Source organism: Corvus hawaiiensis, chromosome 3, assembly GCF_020740725.1.
Source record: "Corvus hawaiiensis isolate bCorHaw1 chromosome 3, bCorHaw1.pri.cur, whole genome shotgun sequence".
NCBI classification, from domain to species: Eukaryota; Metazoa; Chordata; class Aves; order Passeriformes; family Corvidae; genus Corvus; species Corvus hawaiiensis.
Window position 1 is genome coordinate 117,753,761 of NC_063215.1, and position 13,215 is coordinate 117,766,975.

At 43.4% G+C, this 13,215-nt stretch overlaps 1 protein-coding gene across 2 annotated transcripts in view; it reads left to right on the forward strand.

Moving 5' to 3' along the window:
- The first annotated feature begins 613 nt into the window (after positions 1-613).
- XPO1 (exportin 1) overlaps positions 614-13,215 on the forward strand; it is a 34,978-nt gene continuing 22,376 nt past the window's right edge. The window contains exons 1-5 of one of the 2 annotated variants that reach the window (XM_048297239.1): positions 614-747; positions 1,285-1,340; positions 4,973-5,104; positions 8,799-8,900; positions 12,782-12,854. In XM_048297239.1, coding sequence (XP_048153196.1) covers positions 4,979-5,104; positions 8,799-8,900; positions 12,782-12,854 — 301 coding nt within the window. In that variant the 5' untranslated portion in view covers positions 614-747; positions 1,285-1,340; positions 4,973-4,978. Of the gene's footprint in view, positions 748-868; positions 1,341-4,972; positions 5,105-8,798; positions 8,901-12,781; positions 12,855-13,215 lie in introns of those variants that run through there. The other variant, XM_048297238.1, reaches the window with a different exon arrangement.

Below are 13,215 nucleotides of genomic sequence, written 5' to 3' on the forward strand. Positions count from 1 at the left end.
GAGCCCCGCGAACCCCTTCACTCAAACCCCTTTAGCTCGCTAAGGAAAGCCCCCCGACTCCCTTCACTTCACTGCGGAGAGGCCCCCAACCCCTTTCAACTCACTGAGAAGAGCCCCCCCGGCCGCCCTCTCCTCACACGGACCAGCCCCCCGAGCCCCGTCCCCTCACGCACCGCCCGCCCCGCTCTCGCCATTGCCCCTCAGGCACGCGCCCGGGGGCGCCCAACGGCCGCACCTTTCCCGCCCCCTCCCGCCGCAGCCCCGACAGCCGCGCTCAGGCGCGCGCGTCACGCCGCCACCGTCGCCGGCCAATGAGAGCGCGACGAGCCCTGCGCCCGCGCTTTGCGAACTCGGGGGCGGGGCCGCTTTGAGTGACAGCTCGTCTCGGCCTATCGAAAAGCGGCGGCCCCCCCCTCAGCGCGCAAAGCGCTGCTGAAGAGGGGGCGGGTCCCCTCTGCTCACCCCCCCCGCCGCCGCTCGCTCCCCCCGCCCATCCGAGGCGCTCAGCGGATTGACAGCCCGTTCAGCCAATCAACGTGGCGGCCGCCTTCGCGGCGGCACATCTCGGGGCCAATGGGAGCGGCGGATGGGCGGGGCCCCCGAGGTTTCCAAACGCTCCGCGGCGCCATGGGCTGAAAACTAAACCGAGATGGAATCTCCCAGTCTGAACCGGTTTGAGCCGGTTCCGAGCCTGTGGCATTAGGAGGGGGGAGACGCGCCGCGCTCAGTCCCCGCCGCCGCTGCCGCGTGTGTGACCTGCTCGTAGGGGACCCGCAGCTGAGGGGGCGAAGTTTAGTGCGAGCCGCGGGGGGGGGCGGCGGGAATGGGGGCGAACTGAGCGCCGGGCGGGGAGGGCGGCAGCCGCAGGGGCAGCGAGAGCCGGCGGGGCCGGGCCTGGGCGGCGCGGGAGGCGCAGCCGGGTAGATCCCCCCGCACTAGCGAGGCCGGAGCGCCGCGCCGGCCGCTTTCCCGGGCTGAGGGGAAGGCGCGGAGCCGAGAGCGGAGCCCCTGGGGCCGCTTCGGGCGCCTGGTGCAGCCAGGCCGGGCACGCTGCGAGGGGAGGAGTGGCGCCACTAACCCCGACCCACCACCGAGGAGGGAGCGCTCGCCTTCCCCCCCACCTCCTGCCGTGGTGGTTTTTTCCCTCCTTCTGTGGTGTTTTTTTTTTTCCCTCCTTCCGTTTTTTTTTTTTTTTTTTTTTTTCTTTTTGGGAGGGGGTTATTTTTGGTGGTCTTTTTTTCTTTTCTTTTTTTTTTTTTTTTTCTCGTGGCGTGTGGTGGTTAGAAACTTGGCTTGCCCGCCCCTACTTTCTGAAGGAAGAGGCTGTGAGAAACCCGTAGGTAAGCGAGGGTTGCGGGGGGGGTCGCGATGGGCAACGGGGAGGGGGGCAGAGGGGGGGATTTTGGGGGGCAGAAGGGGGGGATGTGTCCGTGCAGGGGGGCACAGAGCCTGGCCTGTGCTAGGAGAGATGTGATGGACCCCGTGGAGAAGCCCTGAGGGGCGGGGGTACACTTGGATGGGGTTTGGGGTACGAGCATCCCCGGCCTGGCCGAGCGCAGCCACGGATGCTGCGGGGGATGCTCTTCGTTAGGAGGGGGCCGGGCAGGCTGGGATCGGGTGCGGGCAAACCCGGCGACATAATCTGTAAATTATTAGGAGTGGAAGTTTCCAGAAATATTTTTTTGTGTGTGTGTCTGTGCAGCAGTATTGAAACGTCCGCCTGGATCACGTGGGGAGCCCTGTATAGAGCGCAGGGCTGGAGCCCAGGGGAGGAGGAGGAGGAGGAGGAGGAGGGAGGGGCTGCGGGGCCGCCGCGCTCCGCAGGGCCCCGGCCCGCCCGACCCACCGCCCGGGCCCGTTCCCCGCCGGGAGCCGGGGCCCTGCCGGCCCCAGCCGGGAGCCGGAGCGGCTGCCCGGAAGCCAGGGCGCTGCCCGCCCGCCGGGGCGCTGCGGCAGGAGCCGGGGAAGGGCCGCCGTGCTGGGTGGGTGTGAGTTATTTCCAGCCGAAAATGAACGCTCCGAGGTGTCGGGCAGATGTTACTTAATCCGTCTCGTCCTTCTCCTTCACGTGTGTGTGAAGGAGCGAAGGGAAGGGGCGGTTTCGTTGCCATTGCTGGTTTGTGGAGTGTGATGCGAACGCATTTGTCGTGCGCTGCGTTTCAGAGCCACTCACCCCTCCTGGGTGGGATTTACAAGTGATGCAGCTAATTCCTTGGAAGAGGGAGGCAATTCATTTGCATTGCGTGCTTAGAAATGGGGCACAGTGACTCTCCCAGGGTGGGTTTGTTTTTTTTTAGTTGCTGCCCCCAATGAGCTTTAAATATCTGGGTTGAAGGTGCTGTAGGATTCATTGTGAATGCTCAACATTTCTTACTATTAAATGCCTGATGTTCTTCGTGTGTGCTACATGCCAAAATGAATCGGGTCTACCACAACAAGCTAACTGTTGTGTTAAAGGTCCAGGGTCATCGAGAGTTGGGATAACTGTGTAAACAGTGCTGTAAATGCAGTTCTTTTGACCTTCGGTAGATGTCATATTCTTGCTATGTTGTAGTTCAGAATTTTTGGGGGGTTTTTTTTGGTTTTTTTTTTTTTTTTAAACTTTTTGTCTTTTGTCTCTGTTTGCCCATTTATTAAAGGACTGATCAGTGGTGGTTCTTGAAGCTGAGGCTTAAACATGTTCTGGAGTTCAGGCATGATGGGGGAGGGAAAGTGTAGGAGTACCGTAAATCAGAGATTATGAGCTTCATGTGGGTACAGTGTTAGGAGTGGGAGACCAGGTGGTGGTGGCCACAAAGCCGCCATTTCTGTGTTTCGGCTGGCGAAGTAGGTAGGTCATTTTGAAGATAATGCTGGGAGTGGTGAAGGGCCCCATTCAAAACATTTCCTTTCTGCTGCCATGTGGTGAATAACTTCTCTTGGTCACGCTGCTTCTCCTTGGCGCTCTCAGGGCGGCCTGAAAACCATGGAAAGAGGCTCAGGTCTGAGATGAATGGCCCTACCTGAGGAGCGACTGGTTCACGACATTTATTGTAGTTTGAAAATTGCTTTCCTGGCTCACAGCTCAGCCATGGAGGCCAGATGTGGACAAAAAGGGGCGTGCCTGGGAGCACGAGTGGTTGAGGGGAGCATTGACTGCTCTGAGCCTCTTCATGGGTGCAGTTTCCTTCTGGTGGTGCTGCTCACTGCCTCTCATCTGCCTGGTGACGTTTTCAGCCTCCTCCTGAGTCAAAAGAATGAAATGAAGAATGAAGTCAGCCTTTCCTGCTGTTGTGTTTCTTGCTTCCAAACTTAACATTGCAATTTTGAAAACATTAGGAGTCGAAGGAGGGAAGAATAGGCAAGGATTGTTAATTTTAATATATTTTGTTCTCTACTTGATATTTATTTTCTCCTGGTTTTGCAGGTACATGTTGTGAAAAGACTTAATAGGATGTTGAGATGAAGCCCTTAAAATGGTTGTGTTAGTGTAATAATATTGAGTTTTCTACTTGAAAATCCAATTAAAATATTCGGGTTTTAAGCTATTTTTATATATTGAAGTAAAAGAAATTACTGGACACTACTTGCAAATACACATTTCTGAACAAAAGGTTTTCCTTGTCTGAATGCTACTGCAAGACTTTCACTTAATTAGTAATTACTAGGGTTGAGGCACAGGTTTGTCTTGCTCCTTACTTTTGAGCATGACTTAAACACATAAAGCATAAAACAAATTCTTACTTATACATGGAGTTTAGTAAGAGCAAATCTGACTTTATGGGGTGTGTTTCTGGAAGAGTTTCAGGTTGTATCTTTCTGAGTATGCAGATGACTCTGGTGTAACTTTTTGATTGATCTTGCACTTGCCCAGGCTTCTGGCTGTTTGTTCAGTGAGCAGTTTTATGTGAGATTTGTAGGTTTACAGGGTTTGAAAAGGAGGGTGAGTGGCACAGAGGTGCTGTAGATGGCAGGGTGGGAATATGTGTTAGAGTTGCCATTGACTGTGAGAAGAGGGCAGTAAACTTGATTAGGTGTTTCACACGTGGGGGAAGATGGTGTGGAAAAAGTAGAGTTTAACTTTACCATCAAAAATTCTGTGGCTTGTGGCTTGCTTTCCTGCTTTTCATGAATGTCTTTATCTTGCACCAGTCTCTGGCTGGTAAAGAATCTTACGTGCACACCCCACCGGACTCCCTTTGCATAATATCAAGGCTGCTCTATCTAGGACAAAGAGTTAATGCATGTGTTCCTGGGTTTAGGGGACCTGAAACCTCCAGTAGAATTCCGTTTCAGTTTGAAGTGATCTCACGTGGAACACAGAGTAACCTGCTGATTTAACAGTCCCTTTGCTTCAAGTTCTCAAAGTGCCTTCAGTCAGCTTAGTTTCAGTGGTAATTTTTTACTTGGATGTGGTTAACTTGTAAGGTGGTTTTCTTTTTTCTCCCCAACTATTTGAAAAATGCCCTCTGGCTAATTTCTTGCTCTGTGTGTAGATCACATTTCACCTCCATACCCAAGTGTTTAAAAGCTTTTGGAACTGAATCTTCTGAATGTGCATGTTGGCCTTGGGAACTCGATACTCGGCTGACATTGCCAGTATGGGTTTTGGTTGTAGTGACACAAGGCTTTTCCACCAGCAGAAGTGTTTAGGGATGGGGTGGGGGTTGATACCTGCTTTTGAATAAGCTCTAGGGTGCTGGTAACACAGCCTGTTCTCTAGTCAGACTGCTATTATGTGTTCTACCTGTTGAAGACCCTGAGAGTTGAGCTGGGGTATTAATGTGTGAATTTTTCAGGAGGGAATAAGAGAAGTTTGTCCTGGTATGTGCCCCACAATCAAAGCAGTGTTGTATTCAGTGTTATCTACTACTGCTAACATAAGCATCTTGTTTCAATAAGACAAATGAGCTAAGTTGAAGTACTTGCTTTGCAGCTGCATCTGATAATAATTTCTTACTAATTGATCAGTTTTTAAAAATTTATTTTGCAGTAATCTATGCCAGCAATTATGACAATGTTAGCAGACCATGCAGCTCGTCAGCTGCTGGATTTTAACCAGAAACTGGATATCAATCTCTTGGACAATGTGGTGAACTGCTTGTACCATGGAGAAGGTGCACAGGTAAGGTGGATTTGGAACCTACATTTATTGACCATGTTTAATCTTACAGCAAATCAGCTGAGCAAAATCAATTCACTTCAATAACAATTAGTAGTATTAGTGAATTTACTGAGCTGGTGACTGGAATATCACTGGCAGTCACGTGAAATGTGAATTCACATTGAAATGACACTTGGAGAAATGTTTGTTTGGCCTGTGTTCATTCCTAGCTTGCCTTCTGCTGTTGAGAATTATTAGCAAATATGATTTGGTAAGGACACCATGCAGCTCACCTTTTCTGACTTAGTTCTTCAGGAAGGTCTGAGCTAGCTGTTACTTGCTATCATGGACAGGGTTGTGAAGCCACAAATGTAATGTTCGCTTCAGTGAAGAATTGTATTTAAAAGAAAAATCTTAGTGATGTTATTGCTGTGTTTGTATTTATAAAGGAGCATGTCATGCATATTTAATAGAAGAGTTTGTTCCTTTCTTGTGTCTGGTCTTTTTTATTTCCTGTTACAGTTTGCACAGGTTCTTCTTGCACTCTTTGGACTTAGTGCAGATTGCGAAGTATTAAGTTGAAATGGAGGCACTGTGCATTTGTGTGTTTGCTTATATTGCCTTGAAAGTGAATCTTGTATTGCTTTTATCTATTTCTTGAACTTCTTTGGAAACAAGACTTAAATGTTGAGAGCAACTTTTGCTACAAAAGGTGTTGGCATAGTTCCTCTTCCGGCAGATTTTAATTGTTCAGGCTCAACAAATTGGGAGTTTCAGTGTTAGGCATCTCTTACTAAGATAGTCTTGCACAACAATAAGTGAATTAAATGGGACAAAGTAGCTGATGCTTTTCTATTCTTTCCAGCTGTTAGAATAAACAATGATATGTACTTGCTTTGTGTATCTTTTTAGGGGGGGGGAAAAAAAAGCTTTTGTAAAGCTTACTAATATGAATTCCAGTAGGTTTTGAAATACCTTGTTGTTTTCTGAAATATTTGCATTTTGAGTGTTCTAAATTCAAGTAGTTACTTGCTGTAGTTTTCTAAGTGCTTGAATGACAGAAAACTCCTTGCAGCTTTCTGCCCTAAAAGTGTGGACATCTGTAGCATTCGTTTTGTGATCTGCTTTACTGCCCTGCAAAATAGGTGATGCTTGTAATATTGTTTGGTTTGAAGAGAGTGGAAAAAGTTGGGAAAAGTTTATAAGGAAAATAAAGGATTAACACTAAATACAGTGATCAAATTGCCATTGTTCTGGCATTGTGAGAAGTTGCTTCACTTGAAACAGCTGGGAAAAGTCTCCAGTATCTAGAAAATCAATGCAGTAAGAAGCAAAAATTCAGGAGGTGGTGTTTTACTGGCAAAAGTGAATTATGATAGAAACTTGTTTTAAATACATGTATCACCTCAGTGAAGCTTCAGTCAGCTGTTTGGGTGCACTTCCAAAATGGAGACATTTCAGGGAGTCTGAGCTTTTCCCTCTTCAAGGGGGTTCAAAGGTTCCTGCAGGAAAAAATGGTTCTCAGTGGAGTCTGACAGCTCAAGCCGTGTACTAAAGGGTGACAGGAATAATAGGAGTTGAGGAAATTAAATATTAAAATTGGGAGATTACCAGTGGTTTTCCTGGAATAGGTCAGGGTAATGTCAGGGTAAAACAGGTTTAGAATGCAACCTGAATGGCCTGTGCTGAACTTGCTTTCAGATTCACCTGCCTCCTCCTTCTGCTTAGTTCTTATCTCTGCTTGCAAAACTGTTATCTGTTGATCTATATTAGGCAAGAAATAAGCTATTTTCTGTCCTGGAGATTTAAATTTTTTTCTCTTAGCTTTTTTGGGTATACTTCTCTGAAAAGAAAGAATGTCCCCACCCCAGTGCAACACATGACTAAGGGAGATTTCATGCAACTCACAGATATTTACCTGGACTCATTCCAGCCTCTTAATTCCATTGATCTGTTAGATCTTCACATGTCCAGAAAGATTATTTGCAAATTTTTTTTTTGGTACCAACAGTACCATGAGACTTTGTTCTTGATTAACCATTATTACTAAATTTATACTTAAATTTATTATTAGTTTATGAAACTACAGTGTTTGATGTCCAGAAAAGGGGTTAATGGGTATGAGAGCAAACCTCTCAGCGCTGGGAGAAGGATATGGAGTGTCTGTTTTGTTGGTGTTGAAATTCGATCCTGGGATATGTCACCAGTATTAGAAGCAAACAGGAGGCCAATATACAAACACCCTTTCAGATTGAACCTGGAAGTAATACAGCTATTTCTTCCCTTTTAAAACTAAAGTGTATTAAAAGTGCTGGTTTTCTGTTTGTTTGGTTTTTTTTTTTTTTGAACTCTGATGTAATACTGTAACAATATGGCTGCACTGGTTGTGGACTTAAGCAGAACATTTGTATGGTACTTCTCCATGTCAAATCTGCAGGGACCTACTTGCTGGTCCAGTTGCTCTGCTGTACTCAATTCTATCAAGTAGGGGTGCAAGTAGTGTTGTACAGATAGTTTAGACATACTTGCTCTTTCCTGTTGGAACCTCCAATTTTATTTTGTAAATCACATGCCAATTTTGTCTGTTTCTTGCATTTTATGTATATAGATTTGGGGTCTTGATTGGGTTTCTAAGTTAACTGAAAATACGTGTTTTCTTACACCAGTTGATGGTGTAAGTATGGCTCAAGTATGTACTTGGATGAGACTAGAAGTCTGCATGGCTGCAGTAAGTTCTAACTTTTGAAGTTAATCCTAAAGTAAAGCTTTAATTGCTTTGCAGCTCTGTTGAGTTGGCTGTGCAGTGCAGTGAGAGAATGAGCTAAGTTCTGTTAGTTGTGTTTTAAGATGTCCACCTCGTTGGGAAGGCAATGCCTGATGCTTGTAGGGGATACAATTTGCAACAAGATTTGTCAGTACACTGCACTTTTGGAAATGGCTGACATCAGTTCGGCTCCCTAAAGATTATTGACTTGAGGACATCCAGGATTTTGAAAAGGATGGCTAAAATGAGTTCAACTATTTCAGTGTGTAATTGCTTCAGATGAGGTTTTCAAGAAACCACAGTATGTAGGACAGTAATTGATAATGTCAGTCCGAAGGAAGAGCAAACCATTAGCATGACCAACTCCCTTCCTCCCACCAGTAGGTTTTTATTATGGTTTTGTAGGTTGTTAGGTACACCAAGGATCCCTCAGAAGGAGGGATTGGAGACCTCTAATGCTCTGCTCTGTGGTTCTTCAGAATAAAATCAACAGTTCCTACATCAGCACCTTTGCAGCACAATGCAGTGCTCCTTAAAGCTGGCAACTTCATATGAGTGTTTCTACTGGAACTAGAAAGTTTGGGTACCCTAGAATTAAGTTTTATCTGGATGACTTTGTGGAAGGGGAGAAAACTTCATTCCCTAGTAGGTTTTCCCCATGATGTGTGCTGTTCTTGCATGTTCACTGCTGGTCTGGATGAATCATTCAGGATGGAAGAGTGGAAGTGAGTTATTACTGTCCTGCATCGATGGGCTTTTGGAGTTTGGTTGTTACTAAGCTTCAGATGTCACAGAAGGAGGCTTAAGAGACTTGTTGCTGCTGGTTGAGTTCTGCCTAATGCTTAGATAAGTAGTTTAAATGCAGTGTTACATATTGATATCTTCACTGACAGTATATAACTTCTTAAATGATCTAATGCTAACAATTTTTCAAATCAAATTTTCTTTTAGCAAAGAATGGCACAAGAAGTGTTGACTCACTTAAAAGAACATCCTGATGCATGGACAAGAGTTGATACTATTTTGGAGTTCTCTCAGAACATGAATACCAAAGTAAGCAAATTAACTTTTATTTATTTGGGTTTCCTCTTTCTTCCATTCATAAACTTTGAGGAAGGTGTCTCATTTTTAGCCATAGACTTTCTTGATTCAAAACACATTTTTTTTTAATTGTCTTGTTCTCAAAGTCGGCTTTAAACAAGAGCTGTAAATGAAAAAATATTCAGACCTCCTTTTACATTGCCAAGAGTTTCTCCCTCCCCTTTTTTTTTTGAGGATGAGCTAAATTGGATACACAGAGTTTTTTTCAAGGCACTTACAAGCATTATGCCAGTTCCCAAGATTGGTATTGTGTCTGTATAAATCTGAGTAATGAAAAGTCTCCTAGAGCCACGTTTTGTCCTTGGATAAGTGCTTGGCTATTTGTGATCATAATGAAAGCCATGTGCATGTATCTGAGGAGAGAATTTGTGCCTAGGTGTGTTAAAAACAAAATAAACCTTATTAGGCCAAGGTTTTGAGAAATCAGTAAAGGTTAAGCACCCCAAAGTTTGTAGCACATCAATTCTTTGCTTCTGTGCAGAACACATATGCTTTGTACTGCTGTTGGAAATCCATCCATCATGGTAGCGGCTAAAATGGGCAGCATTCAGGGCTTTTTCTGCAATTTGAAATGCTTTACCTGAGACTTGTGAAGTTTGAGCCAAAAAGATGATCAAAATGTGTTTTCACTGTCTTCAGTTTGATGATTATTATCTCAAATAACTGACATGCATGTTTTTCTGCTGGATACACGCTGTGTTCAAACAGAAAAAATTGTGTTTGGATGGTTTCTGAAATCATGTGGTATTCATGAAGCAGTTCATTTTTTTTTTTTCATTGCTCTCTGAAGTTGAGGGGAAAACAGTTTAAAGAACTTCCTCAAAGTAACACCTTTAAGCACCTTTAAGTAACAGTGTTTGCCTGTTTGCTTGCCTGGTAAACTTTGCTTTTTATACTGACAGACATTACTAATGTTTAAGTTGATTTATCAACAGTATTTTTAAAAACTCAAATTTGTCTTGTGAAAAATGAGATGATTAGAGGAACAGAAAGAAAGCAACAGGTAAAGAATTCTTCAATTTACATAAATTGCGAATGATTTGGTGCTAAATTTATGCACTATGACATTTGGCTTTTATGCAATCATATTTTTTCTTTAATTAAAGCTGTTAACACTACCTGATATTAATCATAATGTTCCATTATGTTGATTGCTTGTAATAGGAAGAAAAGGGGTGTCTTCCTGTGCAACTGACACAGCTAGGCTTTGACGGCAGGCCTCCACAAGGTCTACCCTTTTGATTCCCTTTAACTGAATTCTGTTCATCAATTGTTTTTTGTTTCTTGGGAGGTGGGAGGGAAAGGGATTCGGTGCATAAAATAAGTAATAAGGGTGCCATAGAAATTTCTACCATAGGGATCATTTCATGCCTTTTTTTTTTTTTTTTTTTTTTTTTTTTTTTTTTTTTTTTTGAGTCTTTGCTGTTGCCTGTCCCTCATCTTCATAACTGGGCAGTGAATTAGAGATAGACAATTAGCAACAAGCAAACCAGGAGCAAATGAGTTTTTGAGAGGCTTCTGTTTTACACGAAGTTAAAAAGTGTTCACACGTACTGTTGCAGCAGTTGATTAAAAGGCAGAACTTTGTATTGCTATCAGTGACTTTTTTGGGAGTGGTGTTTGTCATTATCAGAGAAATGAGAGTAACTAGACCTGTTGAATCAAATGAAACAAAGTAAAAACCCCAGAAGGCCCCTTGCGGGTTGGTGAGGCTGATGGAGCCCTTTCAGTGTGGTGTGGCAAGGAGGATGTGCAGGTGAGGGTTGTACTGCTGCTGCTTTTCAGTGTCACGTGTGAGTGTTAGGGGAAAGGAATATTTTCAGGACACAGGAAGAAGTGAACAAGACACTGCAGAGGGCAGAACTGAAGTCACTTATGTACAAAAGAGTGAGTAGAAACCTTTACAGCATGAACAGCTTAAGGTCCACGAACCCAAATGAGATGTTTGAGCAGGTAATGAGGGATAGGTGTGTCAGATTGCTAGAGGTGTCTGTGCTTTTCTTTGACTCGAGGAAATTCTAAGTGAAGGGAAAAACCCACTAAAGATGATGTCTGTCCTTAGTCTGTTGTTAGGTTTTTCATTTAAGTTTCATTTGGTCATCTGATGTTTATTTAAAATGAAATTAGACTTGCCATTTTGGTGTAAAAGCTAAGTAAGTTCACCTGTGGAAAAAAGTTTGGAAGAAAATGAACATTTCTAGTTAGTTGTTACCTGAAAAATTAATGTGTATGCCTGTAGAACGTAGAAATTTCACTAGTGTTTAGATGTGTTTCAGGAAAGTTAGCACTGTCTGATATAAATATGCATACTGTCAACATTGTTAGGAGCTTTTGTAAGTATGTTTTGTATCCTGAGCCTGGATCAGTTGCAGATGGTGTCTGTAAGCTTATAGCAGTGGCTGAAATCACTTCCTGTGAAGCATTTTGCTTAAGAATGTTTTTGCACGTTTTCCTTCATGAAAATTCCCTTGATTTCATTTAGCTTTTATGTCACATAATTAAGTCAATTTGCAGGTTAAAATCTAGTTGATAAGCTTTTGCTGCTGACCATGGAGGAAATAAAACTACCCTGCCAACTTTCTGTAATTCATAATTTTTCTTGGTGCCCAAGGTTTTGGAAGGGGACAGAATATTTTGCAAATACAGGATGTGCACCTGAAATCTCCTGGGAACTGGGATCAGATAGAAAAGCAAAGGGATGTGTAGGTTATGTTAAGATGAGAACAGCAAAAATGCTCTTTTACTACAATGTAGTTTGGGACAGTCTACATTGTGTTTTTTTAATTAAACAGAAGTCTGTATGATCCCTTTGGTCGAAATGCTAATGATCCTACTTTGTGTAACAACTAACCATTTTAAAGAGGAACTCTTATTCTCAGCCAAACTTGGAACTGTGAAAACTTGAGTTTACCTTTCAGGCATTGATGTGACTTTTTTTTTTTTTTTTTTTTTCTTCCTAATCCACTGCAGATAAAGTAAATGCAAAACTCCTCATCCCCTTTTCTCTCCTGTCTATTCATGCTAATGGGGTTTTACATATTAAAGTTCTTTGATCGTACCATGACAAACTTTTTTCCCTGTTACTGTGAGTTGGCAGTAGGGACAAATGGGCAGAGGGAATGGCCATTTGCAACGTTAATGGTTTTGGGTAAGAACATAGGAAGGAATTCCTGAAAGGTAAAATGATTTCCAAGAGCTTATTCACATTTTTATTGTTCTTTGACTGAGCACAAAAGTTCATCTTTAAATAGTAGAAATAGCTGCCATATTGGGGTGGGGATTGAAATTAAATAAACCTGTGGGTTGTCTTGCTGTTCCTAAAGTAACACACCAGTGAAGCTTGGGAAATACTTTCTCTAGAAAGTGCCAGTGTCAGGACATGTGATGCTAAGACAAGATTTTTTTTTTTTTCCAGCTCTTAGAGGAACAATAGGTAGCTTGAGACACCATCCAAGCTGCTAAATATTTTAGGAGCCTGGTTGTGTTAATACTCAAACGTAGGAGCAGTCATTTATGATACAAATTCATATCTGGCTGCTGCTTTTCCAGATAGTCAAAATTGTCTGCCAGAGGGCTTTTCATTATAGTTTTTTCCCCCCCTCCTGGTGTGAGCATGATCAAACAGCAGGACTTAGTATAGCCAAGAATAAAACAAGAAAATGCAATGCATGAAACCTCAGTAAATGGGTGAATAGACATATATTTAATAAAATTGTTAGTTTAATAATCTTGAAGTCTTAGACATTAAGTGTGAATGTCTGATTGAATGAGAGTCCTGCAAGTTAGTTAGTCCTACAGTAATGTACTCACATTTTGTTCTTCTCCAATTTCAGTATTATGGACTGCAAATCTTGGAAAATGTGATAAAAACAAGATGGAAGATTCTTCCAAGGAACCAGTGCGAAGGTATGGAGAGATTTTTGTCTTCCTTCATAACTTTGTGTATTAGCTGAGATTCAGACTGTCAGTCTCTAAGTAACTTTCTGTCATGTGTCATGATCATCTTGAATGATGAAACCACGTCTTTCCCTTTTGTGATAGTGGTCTCAGTGGGTTGGTGAGCAGCTAAAATTCTGTAAATTTGTGGAAAAGGCGTGACTGGTAGTTTTGAAACATCTGAGGTGAGCCCCTGGCATTTGAGGTAGAGGTTTTCATTCTCTGTACTTGGCACAGGAGGTTTTCTTCACTCTCTCTGAGCTATGTGTGCAGTCCCAGCAGTGTTCTGTCATTTTCTAGTACACTCTGTGGTCCACTTGTTACCTTGTGT